This window comes from Sinohyriopsis cumingii, chromosome 19, assembly GCF_028554795.1.
Source record: "Sinohyriopsis cumingii isolate HCF-2022 chromosome 19, ASM2855479v2, whole genome shotgun sequence".
NCBI lineage: Eukaryota > Metazoa > Mollusca > Bivalvia > Unionida > Unionidae > Sinohyriopsis > Sinohyriopsis cumingii.
The window spans coordinates 18,501,771-18,516,166 of NC_142979.1; the positions used below are offsets into that span (position 1 = coordinate 18,501,771).

Here is a 14,396-nt window from a genome sequence, read left to right on the forward strand (position 1 = left end):
CTCTATGCATGACATGTAAAATCAAAATAGCACTTCTCTATGCATGGCATGTAAAATCAAAATAGCACTTCTCTATGCACGACATGAAAAATCAAAATAGCACTTCTCTATGCATGACATGTAAAATCAAAATAGCACTTCTCTATGCATGACATGTAAAATAAAAATAGCACTTCTCAGTGCATGACATGTAAAATCAAAATAGCACTTCTCTATGCATGACATGTAAAATCAAAATAGCACTTCTCTATGCATGACATGTAAAATCAAAATAGCACTTCTCTATGCATGACATGTAAAATAAAAATAGCACTTCTCAATGCATGACATGTAAAATAAAAATAGCACTTCTCTATGCATCACATGTAAAATAAAAATAGCACTTCTCAGTGCATGACATGTAAAATAAAAATAGCACTTCTCAATGCACGACATGAAAAATCAAAATAGCACTTCTCTATGCATGACATGTAAAATCAAAATAGCACTTCTCTATGCACGACATGAAAAATCAAAATAGCACTTCTCTATGCATGACATGTAAAATCAAAATAGCACTTCTCTATGCATGACATGTAAAATCAAAATAGCACTTCTCTATGCATGACATGTAAAATCAAAATAGCACTTCTCTGTGCATGACATGTAAAATCAAAATAGCACTTCTCTATGCATGACATGTAAAATCAAAATAGCACTTCTCTATGCATGACATGTAAAATCAAAATAGCACTTCTCTATGCACGACATGAAAAATCAAAATAGCACTTCTCTATGCATGACATGTAAAATCAAAATAGCACTTCTCTATGCATGACATGTAAATCAAAATAGCACTTCTCTATGCATGACATGAAAAATCAAAATAGCACTTCTCTATGCATGACATGTAAAATCAAAATAGCACTTCTCTATGCATGACATGCAAAATCAAAATAGCACTTCTCAATGCATGACATGTAAAATCAAAATAGCACTTCTCAATGCATGACATGTAAAATCAAAATAGCACTTCTCAATGCATGACATGTAAAATCAAAATAGCACTTCTCTATGCATGACATGTAAAATCAAAATAGCACTTCTCTATGCATGACATGTAAAATCAAAATAGCACTTCTCTATGCATGACATGTAAAATAAAAATAGCACTTCTCTATGCATGACATGTAAAATCAAAATAGCACTTCTCTATGCATGACATGTAAAATAAAAATAGCACTTCTCTATGCATGACATGAAAAATCAAAATAAAGTAATATAAGGTGCAAATGGAAGATTTTGCAATAATTTTTGTGACTATCTATTGTGACATCACCCATGAATAAAGCGTTGTTATACAGTGTTATGTGTTTACATAGAAATAGAGCAGTTTCTATATGCAGTTCTAGAGCAATAGATGATGCTGATCAACAGGGTCTCATTACACATGAATTAATGGTATTGGTCAGTGTGTAGATGGGGGGGAGGCGTAATAGATGTTACAGATTCTGACTCCATAGCAATCTATCCATTGATTTAGACTCAGATGTCATTAATAATGAGCCCCTTTGCTGTGAACCAATTGTTCAGTGATGGGATCACGGTGGTCATCTCAAATATTGCTGAGTAATGGTTCATGTTATAACCCCTTCCCCCTAGTCCCTCATCCATAAAATAATAATAATAATAATAATAATAATAATAATAATAATAATAATATCAATATCAATAATAATAATAATAATAATAATAATAATAATAACAATAATAATAATAAAAGCATGAGCTGGTAAAGATTGATTCAGAAGGAAGTGTAAAGGTGAGCAATTTAGACCACTGGACCACCCAGGGCCCTATAGCTGCTTTAGTTTTGGGCTTAAAGCCACTTGTTTCAGTACATGATAGACTATACATGCTGGCCAGTATAGTGTACATGATATGCTATACATGCTGGCCAGTATAAGTGTACATGATAGGCTATACATGCTGGCCTGTATAAGTGTACATGATAGGCTCTACATGCTGGCCTGTATAAATGTACATGTATGATAGGCTATACATGCTGGCCAGTATAAGTGTACATGATAGGCTATACATGCTGATCAGTATAGGTGTACATGATAGGCTATACATGCTGGCCAGTATAGGTGTACATGATAGGCTATACATCATGGCCAGTATAGGTGTACATGATAGACTATACATGCTGGCCTGTATAAGTGTACATGATAGGCTATACATGCTGGCCAGTATAGGTGTACATGATAGGCTATTCATGTTGGCCAGTATACGTGTACATGATAGGCTATACATGCTGGCCAGTCTAACTGTACATGATAGGCTATACATGCTGGCCTGTATAAGTATACATGATAGGCTATACATGCTGGCCTGTATAAGTGTACATGATAGGCTATACATGGCCAGTATAAGTGTACATGATAGGCTATACATGGCCAGTATACGTGTACATGATAGGCTATACATCATGGCCAGTATAACTGTACATGATAGGTTATACATGCTGGCCTGTAAAAGTGTACATAATAGGCTATACATGCTGGCCTGTATAAGTGTACATGATAGGCTATACATGGCCAGTGTAAGTGTACATGATAGGCTATACATGGCCAGTATACGTGTACATGATAGGCTATACATCATGACCAGTATAAATGTATATGATAGGTTATACATGCTGGCCAGAGTGTACATGATAGGCTATACATGCTGGCCAGTATAAGTGTACATGATAGGCTATACATGCTGGCCAGAGTGTACATGATAGGCTATACATGCTGGCCAGTATAAGTGTACATGATAGGCTATACATGCTGGCCAGAGAGTACATGATAGGCTATACATGCTGGCCAGTATAAGTGTACATGATAGGCTATACATGCTGGCCTGTATAAATGTACATGTATGATAGGCTATACATGCTGGCCAGTATAAGTGTACATGATAGGCTATACATGCTGGCCTGAGTGTACATGATAGGCTCTACATGCTGGCCTGTATAAATGTACATGTATGATAGGCTATACATGCTGGCCAGTATAAGTGTACATGATAGGCTATACATGCTGGCCTGTATAAATGTACATGTATGATAGGCTATACATGCTGGCCAGTATAAGTGTACATGATAGGCTATACATGCTGGCCAGAGTGTACATGATAGGCTATACATGCTGGCCTGTATAAGTGTACATGATAGGCTCTACATGCTGGCCTGTATAAATGTACATGTATGATAGGCTATACATGCTGGCCAGTATAAGTGTACATGATAGGCTATACATGCTGGCCAGAGTGTACATGATAGGCTATACATGCTGGCCAGTATAAGTAGTGTAAGAAGAATCTGGGAAAATCCTGAGAGCAACTACAGACACACTTGGAGCTACTGGCAATCTTTCAATATTTCACTGCTACTGGGGTTATTCCAAGTTGTTGCATGATGCTTGCATGCCATTTTGGGGAATTTAGTCTTAGACTGATTTAAATGTAGGATATGTATTGGAGGTAGTCTTGGATCAGCATAAAGTATGCATGTAGACATACAAAAAGATTGAAAAAGAAATTTGTGTCTTTTTAGATATCTTCTTGCATGATTTTATAACAAATGAGTGTGTGTGTGTGGGGGGGGTAAATTGGATTTTTATCGTAGCTTTACCAATTTTTCTGTCATAATGCCACAGTGTCTGCAGTGTGGCAGTTTATACCGATGTATAACACTGGGGCATCATGCCGCAGACATGTAACATGATGTCCCACCCAGTCACATTATCCTGACACCAGCCAGACCAGTCCTAACACTAACTTTAATGCTGAGCACCAAGCAAGGCAGCTGTTAGTACCAATCTTATAAGTCTATGGTATGACTCAGCAGGGGTTCGAACCCATGACTTCTCGCATCCAAGGTGGATCCTCTAACCACTTAGGCCACTGGAGTGGTCAAAGTGAAAATTTAAAAAGGACTTACAGTACTGTGATTTCAATTGCAATTAGAATAATAATAATAATAATGAGGACTTTGTATAGCGCCTAATCTTTAGAAGCTCTAAGCGCTTTACAACATTAGACGACACCTATAAGATAAAAAACATAATAATATTATTACAAAAACAAACAACATTAAATTAGAAAAACATTAAAAAATAAAAAACATGCTGAGAATACTTCAGGTAGGAAACATTATTAGGTCTTTAAGTTTGTTCTTGCAGTCGAAATAAGTGAGTTTTGAGAGCACTCTTGAATGTGATCACTGTGTCTTGGTGTCTAAGTTCAGTGGACAATTCATTCCACGTTGCTGGGCCCTAGTATGCAAAAGAATGCTGTCCATATGACTTTGTTTTCATAGTGGGAATAATGAGTATATGATTGTCAGAAGAGGAGCGTAAGTATCTTGCTGGAGTATACACATGGGTGAGATCAGATAGGTATGTTGGACTAGAGTCCGACAGTGAAATGTAGCACAGAGAACAAATTTTGTGTTTGATTCTGGATCGAATGGATAGCCAGTGTAAGGTATAGAGTAGCGGGGAGGTGTGCTCTGATTGTGGTAATCTAAGTATGATCCGAGCAACTGTGTTTTGAACTTTTTGAAGTTTCTGGAGTAGATATTGAGATGAACCAGACAGAACTGAGTTACAATAGTCCAGTCTTGAAAGTACTAATGAACACACAAGTGTTTTAGTGGCATCAACTGAAAGATATTTGCAAATTAAGCTGATGCATCTCAGCTCAAGATATGCAGCCTTGCATATGTTCACGACATGTTGGTGCAATGTGAGAGTACTGTCTAGAGTAACACCTAGGTTTCATACTGATTGTGTGAATTTAATATTGGTGTTGCTGATATTTATTGTTTGAGGTAAAGGATGTGAATGAGAAAGTATTTGTGTTGTGATCAGAATGGCCTAAGTTTTATCATCATTCATCTGCAGCTTGTTACAAGTCATCCATGATTTCACATCAGAAATGCACCTCTCTACACCTTGGATGGTAGCATCAACTTCAGTTGGGTGGCTAGATTTGTATATTTGGGTGTCATCAGCGTACAATTGGTGAGACACTGGATGATGATCTATGACACTTGAGAGCGAATGAGTGTACAGAATGAAGAGAACAGGTCCAAGAATAGACCCCTGTGGAACACCATAACATAGATCAACTGGGCTGGAGTGTATTCCATTTGCAGAAACAATTTGTGACCTGTTGACCAAGTAGGACTTGAACCACAGTAAGGCTGTATCATGAATGCCTAATACATGCTGGAGACGGCGAAGTAATAATATCATGGTCCAAACAGTTATATCACAAGTCCAAAAGTATAGAATATTCCAAATGGTTTCCAGTGGTGTTTTGAATGAATTCCAATCTTAGAAGTGCTGATGTACCAACAACCTGGAATAACCTAGAACAGTGTTGATGTACTAATATCTTGATGAATTACAATGATGTAATCCAAAATGTCTATTTTAAAATATTTGTGTATTTACATTAATAAATAGTGTATGCATTCCTTGATGATTTTTTGTTTAATCTTTTTCCTCCTTATTTCAGGATTATGATACAATTCTTTATGCATCTTATATCTTTCTACTGCATTTGATTATGAATTATTATAATGTAAATCTGGTTTAAGTTTTAGATAGAATCCAGACTATGTGTGTAGTTATCAAATATATCAAATCAATGTTTTTATTTATTTATTGTTATATTATTATGAATTGTGTTTCAGCATACAGTGTGAATCTATTATTGGTTTCCTGTACATCATATATACTACATCTGGTAAAGATAACAAGAATATATGATTTACTTGCAATTCACACCCATTAAGGTGCTATATCATCTAGTACATCTTGTCTAGTTAACAGGAATATTCTGTATTACTGTAACAACAAGGAATATTCTGTATTACTGTAACAACAAAGAATATTCTGTATTACTGTAACAACAAAGAATATTCTGTATTACTGTAACAACAAAGAATATTCTGTATTACTGTAACAACAAGGAATATTCTGTATTACTGTAACAACACTTCAATCCAAAATGTGAAAAACACAGGTAAGAATGTCAAACAAGGACCAAAAATATATTTTTGGTTTGTTTAAAAAAGTTTGTTTGTAAATATGTTAGTGTATAAAACTCTGAAAGTGCTGACATCAGTTGTAGGATGGATATTTCTCATAACAAGTTTTATGAGCCTTATTTAGCTGCTCTACACTGTCTTCATTTACAGGTTGAAGTTGTCATCTGTTATATTGAATATTTCTTACACTAAAACTCTTTGAAATGGTTCAGTCTGTTGTAAATGAGCTTGTTATACTTTCTCTAAGAGAGCAGACGGAATATTAGTAAGGTATTAAAATGATTTTCATCAGGACTAAGCAGTTGCTACAGCTACCATCAGAAGTCAATACAGTACAATATTTAAATTAAACTGTTAACATAATTTTTCTTTCAGTCAATTTTATTCTCTTCAACTGTATTACAAGCATAGGTCTTGCCTAACATTCCAGTGAACTTGATTTCCAACTTTGGTTTAAACAGCAGCATAATTTATTCAGTATGTTCATATGAAACAAAGTATTAGATAAATTCCTGAGTGGTATACAAACAAGTTTATTATTTATCTGTATAAATCAAAATGAATTTATAGTAAAAAATTGTTTCCAAACTTTAACCAATTTAAAGTTTCAGAAGTTTGTATTCATTGTTGTAGTAATTAGGAAAGATAGAAAAATCATATTAACAGTCATTAATATAATTTATACAATATACTACATGTACTTAGAAAATTCTTTGCAAGATTTAACTTCACCACCTTTCTTAAAATTAACTTGAAACTGTGATGAAAGTGAGAGAAAAAAAACCTAATTATCTTGTCCTTTAATTTTGCTAACTTTGCCAATAAATAGTTTCAAAAACCTGACACATCTTTAGGTCTCCGACCTAATATATAAAATAAATTATTGTCAAAAACCCTTGTCACAAATTTAATTTTTGTCTTATTATTCCAGCAGCTTTCCCTGCAAATAGAATTTAACAAAAGTCTCTGTTAACATCCTCCATTATACAAAGGCACAAATCTTACTTCCTTCCTTCCTTACTTACGTACGTATCAATTTTCAACGTGTGCAACAATTCGGCCATGTACATCGAATTACAAAAGCCAGCCGCTCGGTCTGTTTATATCGCTTAACACGCAATTTCTCGAGAAAGACCGCAACAACTCGGGATTCCGAATTGTTGCATTATTCCAAGTTGAAGCCCAACAGCGCCATGCCTTGCTTTTAAAAAAAAATGTACAATAAAATAAATAAGAACAGATTTTACGACGGAAGATAAAGTTGATAAAACTGATTAGTATGGAAAATTATTATGAGGTTCTTAACTGTGAAAGTAATGCGTCATATGAGGAACTGAAACGCGCTTATCAGAAGTTGGCGCTCAAGTACCACCCTGACAAAGTTGGCCACGAACATCAAAATGCGTGTAACATGTTTATATTGATAAACAAAGCATGGAAGATTCTTAGTGAGCCAGGGTTGAGACGAAGATTTGATGAAAGGTGGGCGGAGAAATGCCTAACTCAAGACTGGCCAATTCAGGAAGAGGTTGATATACAAGACTTTGAACAAAGTGAAACTGAAAGTGGGTCTGACAAACCAATGTTCTTTCGCTATCCGTGCAGATGTGGGGGCTTGTATGAGCTGACAGAATCAGACATTGAACTAAAGTTTGATATGGTTTGCTGTAACACATGCTCCCTTTGCGTAAAAGTCAGTTATAATTAGGTTCTAGCGTAATGCAGTAGCGGAGACATATGCTGTAATTGTTACAGGTAGGAGAGTCGTAGAATGTTAGACTGATACTTTTGATACAACAATCGCATTGATGTCTTTTTTTGAAAGTAAATCCAGGGACATGTACAATCAAATGAATTCAACGTCTTTTGTTCTGTTTAATGTTTATGAAAACCTGTTTGTAACTATCTTTTTTTAACAAAATGGATGCATGCATATTGAGCCTATAGCATGATATTACTGTAGTTAACGTCGCATGCTAGGATTATGTATATTACGCAGTGGATTCATCTAGGATTATCAACCCTTTATGTTGATTTTCTATCCCCTATGTGGATTATCTACCCTTTATGTTGATTATCTATCCCCTATGTGGATTATCTACCTTTATGTGGATTATCTAACCTTTATGCTGATTATCTATCCCCTATGTGGATTATCTACCCTTTATGCTGATTATCTATTCCCATATGTGGATTATCTACCCTTTATGCAAGAAATAGATATTTTATTGAAGAAAATATCAACTTAAGGATTCCATGACCTAGTATTCACTTGGCTTAGCTTAGGGATATGAAATTTATCTCAGATTAAAAAAGTATGAAAAATCATGTTTTGTTATGAATTGACAGTCATGCAAGAATGTACCCACATTCACGGGTGAAAAGCAGTGAGAAAATACACAATGTTTTTGCAGTTACTCATGTGATATATGTTTAAGCTATTTGGATTTTGATCATTGTTTACATTGATATTTCAGAGATTGAATATATTGAAAATAAAATGTAATTTCAAAAGAAAGGTGAATATTAAACAAGTATTCAACCATTTGCATACATGCACACAATGCTCATAATGTTCAAACCTTTGTAATTTTTCAGAGGTCCCTCCTTAATTCACACCTTCCTTTATGCCATGGTCTATGTTTTCGGACACAATGGTGTATAAGTTGTCAAGTGAGAATTATCTTTGGAAATTTTTGTTTTCCTGGCACTTTAATTTAATTTTAATTTTCTGGCAAGAAGTTTTGAACCCCCACCTCACTTCAACTGTACAGAGGGGTTGAGATCACATGCACATACAATGGCTAGTTAATAAGCACAATCAGTACATGGTGGAAACCACTGATGACTTAAATGTAATAATTATCTGTTGGATGAATACATTTTTGCTGGAGACCATGTGATTACTTTACATATATGCAGTCCTCAAAGAATTTTGTTATTTTGACACAGACCCAGGACTGGTGACTTTAAAGCAAATTAAAAGCCCTGAATCATATCCCACAAGTTCTGACTCCAGTCTCCATACACCCAGATTTGCCCTATTGTTTATTGCTGTTATTTGCAGTTGCTTTACTTAAATATGAAAAGATAAAAACTAAATCATATTACCGGTAAATTTACATGTGTTTATTTAGTTCTCAAAATATTTATAGTAAAACAATGTTGTCCTCTAGGACCTGATGCCAGCCATTGTCTTACTGCTCTATCAATGCCCTCCTTACTCATAGGATCAAAAGGGCTTTTTGTTCATTAGCAAGTGAAATGTATCCTACTTCATGCATTTTCTCTTTGCACTTTTGATGCTGTTCATATATGCCACCTAATACATATGTTTAACCAATGTTGCATTACACTAAAATAGTGCAAGGGATAGCTAAATTATTATTCATGAAAATTTTAGCTTGAACAACGCAAGAGCAGTGAAACAAGACTGTAGAACAAATTAAAAATATCAAAATATTTGAGTCTTTCTGACAAAATGATTTTTTATTCAATTTTTCATTTTACCCAAAGGATGGTCAATTTTTAATCAAAGACTCAAAGACTGCACCAGTTGCAATGACTCCTGGAATAGTTCTGGCACCAACTAGACTGGTTCTTGCTGGTTTCTGTAATGCACATAAATATCCAAAGCAGTATTTGTCATGCCTCTGGTTGAATCACATGTATCAGAGGTCTTGGAAACTCTTAATTACATATATTTAGATGCAAATTGCTTATCTGGAATGCATAAAATCAGTTATGCAGGAGTCCTCCTTATGTATGCAATATCTGGACTGCACATTCATGGGCTTGCCAGCCCTGCTGAGTGGGGAAATGTTTTGATCATTTTAGCTGTGATGATGTTTACAATGACAGAATTCAGTGGCTGAAAGACCCCCAGATATACAAGTTGTCACTGTAAGAGTACATTGGAAAAACATGACACATATAGCCAGGCAGCAAGTTCAATGACTTAGACTATCTGCCAAGTGGTGGGAAAATGTGCTGATATTTACAAGGACTGAATTTAGAGACAGAGAGGTCCAGTGATGTACATGTGGTCATTATAAGAGTACATCAAATAAACAGCTTTGCTTTCGCTATTGTGCTTGTTTCTGTGTGTAACCGAATAAGTACTGCATGTGACCTTGAAATTAATGGATAAGTAAATTGACAATTGTAATGAGGTTAAGAAGAGTGCTAAAGTTGCAAGAGCTGATAGTTCTCATTGAACAGTAACCATATGTAAGAAAGTATATGATGCCTAGCTTAGTGCATGGATGAAAACCTTTCCTTGGCCTGACATGCCGATAATTCAGTCTCACTCTGATGGACAAACAAGAGCTATATGTGAGTGGTATAAAGATTTTTAGAAAATTAAGCCCATTGGCAATCACTAGTTCTTCTCATCTGGAAATTTATCCACTTCAGGTATGCCCAGTAGGCGTCTAGGAGGGGACTGCAACTTTTGCTGGTGGGATTCCTATTTTCCCACAAATAGGAGTCCTGGACTCTGCTTTTAAAATCCTAGTGAGACCTCAGTCAGAGGTTTCAGAAACACTTAATCACATGTATTCGGATGCATATTTGTTATCAATTATGCAGGTGTCCTGCATACACTTGTAATAGCTGGGTGGCACATGTAAAGGCTTGCCAGTCCTGCTTCATCCACCTGCTGAGTGGGAAAATGTGTTGATCAATTAATCATTATAGCTGTGCTGATATTTACTATAACAGCATTCAGTGGCTGAAAGGCCCCCAGATGTACATATTGCCATAAATAGAGTACATTAAAAGAACATGATGCAATAGCTGGGTGGCAAGTTCAAAGACTGAGACTAGCTGCTGAGTGGTGAAAAAATCTGCCGATATTTACAATGACTGAATTCAGAGGCAGAAAGACCCAGAGATGTACATGTGATCATTATAAGAGTACATCAAATAAACAACTTCAGCTTTCATTATTGTGTTAATTTCCAAATGTAGCCGAATAAGTAGTATATGTGACCTCGAAACCAAGACGTGTAGAAACTTACACAAAATGCTTTTTGAAAATTTGGATAAGTATTTTTGGGGGTTAAAGGGCAAATTGACCAAGATTGTAATGAGTTTCAGAAGAGTGCTGATGTTGCTGGAACTAATAGTTTAGATGGAACAGTAGCCAGTTCTAAGAAAGTGTGTGATGTATGGCATAGTGTTTGGAATAAGACCTTACAAAATTCAGTTTGACTCAAATGGACAGACAAGAGCTATATGTCAGTGGTGTAAAGAATTTGAAAAATTAAACTCTGTGACAGCCACTGGTTCTTTTCATCTGGACATTTAGCCACTTCAGGAAACCCAATATGCTTATGGGAGGGGACTGCAACTTTTGCTTACAGGACTCATAGTTGTAAAATCCAAGTGAGATCTCTGATGGTTCACCACCAGTATATCGGTGCTTGCCAGATCTTTTTACTATAAATGGATCTTGAATTTTATTGCTTTGCTCATGAAGAACATGGACCTAGTCTGCTCATAAAATATACTATGGAAGATTTCCTTCTGCATTGTAGTGTCATGAAGGTTGACAGTAATATATTGACTGGAATTTTTGGTCCCCCTAATGATCAGTACAAAAATGAAAAATGTGGTAATTTAAGGTTGTAAAGAAGAAAATTTATTAATACAAATTGTATTGAATATTAGAGACAGATATATAAATAATTGAACTTTTGTTCCTTTTTTTCAGTTAAAGAAAGCAATGGAATCTGTATTTATTGGAACAAATATTTACTGTAGAAGAACAAGTTTAGTTCGGAGCCGTTTGTCCGGACTATACATTGGAATGAAGTTACCTCCTTTGAATTGGTATAGGCAGTTTCTCTCATCAGAAATCTTTGATTCCCCTGGATGCTGCTCAGATTTGAATAGAACTTCATCTTTACAATATCTTTCATCTACTGTAGCAGCAAGAACCAAAGGTTTCCATTTCTTTGGAGTTAAATCTGTGTTTAGTACGGTCAGAATAAAATGGTTGTGGACCAGAAATATACATTTCACAGTTCCATTTGAGGCTTTTAAACCAAGGATTAAAAAAAATGAAGATGATGAAATTAGAGAAGTGCTTGTGAACTATGCTGTGAAATTTGAAGCAATAGCTGAGATGCTTGGTGGTGATAAAGATTTAGCACATAGGCTGGTTGTCAATGATACAAGATTTCTGGAATTTTATTTGAAAGAAACATTGAGGGAGAAAATTGAGTTGCTGCAACATTATGGATTTTCTGTTAGAGATATTGTAAACAGGCATCATGCTCTTCTTTTGAGCAAGGATACTCTGGAAGAGCGATTGAAACGTATGCAGTCGCACAAAATTTATAGCTACTCGCTTGGACATTTGGTTAGAGGGAAAGCCGCCTTTGAAAAGATGGCAGCAGTATATGACCAGGAGGCAAAACTTATGGAGGGATTTCAAACAAAGGAAGGTTTTCTAGCCTCTGTTTTGAAATGCACAGAAGATGATGTAGTTAAAATGGCACAGGATGGCCATTTGTATCTCCAGGACCATCTGTTAACATCTATTGTGGACCTTGTGTCTCTCTACCAGCAGTATGGGATAACTCTAGAGGATATCCGAAATGATCCAGGATTTCTCAGCATAAAATATGTGAATGCCCTAAGAAGGACTAAGATATTGAAAAAGTATAATGTCACAGACAAGAAGGTGATTCGTTTTGTCATGTCACACACTGTTACTATGTATGAGGCAGCTGAAACGCATGCTAAACTATGGCGACAGGATACAGATGCTTTAGGTCAAGCTAAAAGCCTGGAAGAACTTCTCTGCATAGACCTTCAATGCACACCAGAAGATGTCAAACGAATGTGTGCTACATATGACAGAATAAGGATTAGCAGTCCGTACAAAGTGAAGAAGACAATAAATTTACTTATAGGTGAATATGGAATGCAGAAGGAGTGGCTTGTAAATCATCCAGTTATCTTCTACTATAGCACTGACAGATTGAAGTATCGGTATGAATTCCTTACTGAAATAGGTGTGGACAACTTGAAATCAATATTCAAAAGTATGTGCTTGACAAAACGTGCTTTTCTGATAAGATACAAAGATTTTGCTGACAAATATACATATAAAAGCTAACTTAAAATTGAAAGAGGTTCAATTTACTGTTTCTGTATAAATCAAACTGTAAGGGACTGGCCTCTTAAAATTTTCTGGGCATTTGCCTGGGATTTTGAAAGCAGTACATATGATCTTAAGTAACATTTCAACCAGATTTCAACAACTGATGTGGAAGGATATAGTTATATTGGAACTTCTAGCCATTTTTTTAAATGTACATGCAATAGGCGATAGTCATTCATAGATAAAGAACAATATGCAATCCTTATTTAAGGTAAAGTCAGATCTTTATAAACATCATCCACAGTTGACTGTAAGGTGTGGATTAATTGAATTTTACTCGTTTTCAAGTTTTTTTTTTCCATTAATAGCTACCATATATACTCACTTATTAGTCAAGTCAAACTGCAGACAACAAAGGTTCAAATCTGCCATAACATAATCCATCTGCAGAGCAGGATCTATATTGTTTGTTTGACTGATTACTCCTAACAAAAGGCACAGACCCAAATCTGCAGGCACATTATGTGCAGTTTACAGTTTGACTCGGCTTATAAACAAGTACATACAGTATCATTAATTTAAATGGACATGAACTGAATAAGAGTGAAAAAATTTGGACAAGCTTAAAAGTTTAAATTGAAATGATATTGACTTAGTTCAATACATGTATGTTCCTTTGAATTTAAATTTCTTTAAAATTTTTATAAACATTGCAAATCCAAAATGTATTTTTTAATAACTAATGTTGAAATACCCACAACCCTGTTCGTAGTTCTACTGGTCATGGACCATACAAGGATTTGGGATGGCCTGTTCATTGTCCGATGCCTGTCCATCCATCTGTCATTTAGCACAAGTTTGTTATTGCTACACCTTAACTACTGTATAGTTTGCTGCAAAACTTTACGCACAAATTCATCCGAAGGTCTAGCTCAGGCGTCTGCAACCTATTTTGCATAGTGTGCCACTTTTTCCAGATTATTTACAAAATGAAAGAGTGCATGCCACCATTAAGAGAGTCAAATGTTAACGTCGAGATTTCTGGCTGCCCTTTGTGTGCCACACAAAACCTCTTGATGTGCCATCTTGTGGCACGTGTGCCATAGGTTGCCAACCCTTAATCTAGCTGGTGTAGATCAGATATCCGGTAGGTCACCACAGCAGACATGGTCCTAAATAAAAAAGTTCTGTTCA

At 35.6% G+C, this 14,396-nt stretch overlaps 1 protein-coding gene across 1 annotated transcript; it reads left to right on the top strand.

Annotated features, from left to right (window-relative positions):
- The first annotated feature begins 7,242 nt into the window (after positions 1–7,242).
- On the top strand, positions 7,243–13,538 carry LOC149775218 (DPH4 homolog). Its single transcript, XM_089944520.1, has 2 exons — positions 7,243–7,843; positions 11,805–13,538. Exon 1 carries the CDS (start codon positions 7,368–7,370, stop codon positions 7,794–7,796), a length of 429 nt encoding a protein of 142 aa, XP_089800646.1. The 5' UTR covers positions 7,243–7,367; the 3' UTR covers positions 7,797–7,843; positions 11,805–13,538.
- The last annotated feature ends 858 nt before the right edge of the window (positions 13,539–14,396 follow it).

What these genes read in the sequence shown, in the direction of transcription:
- LOC149775218 (XM_089944520.1), top strand. Translation starts at nt 7,368, where the DNA reads ATGGAAAATTATTATGAGGTTCTTAACTGTGAAAGTAATGCGTCATAT.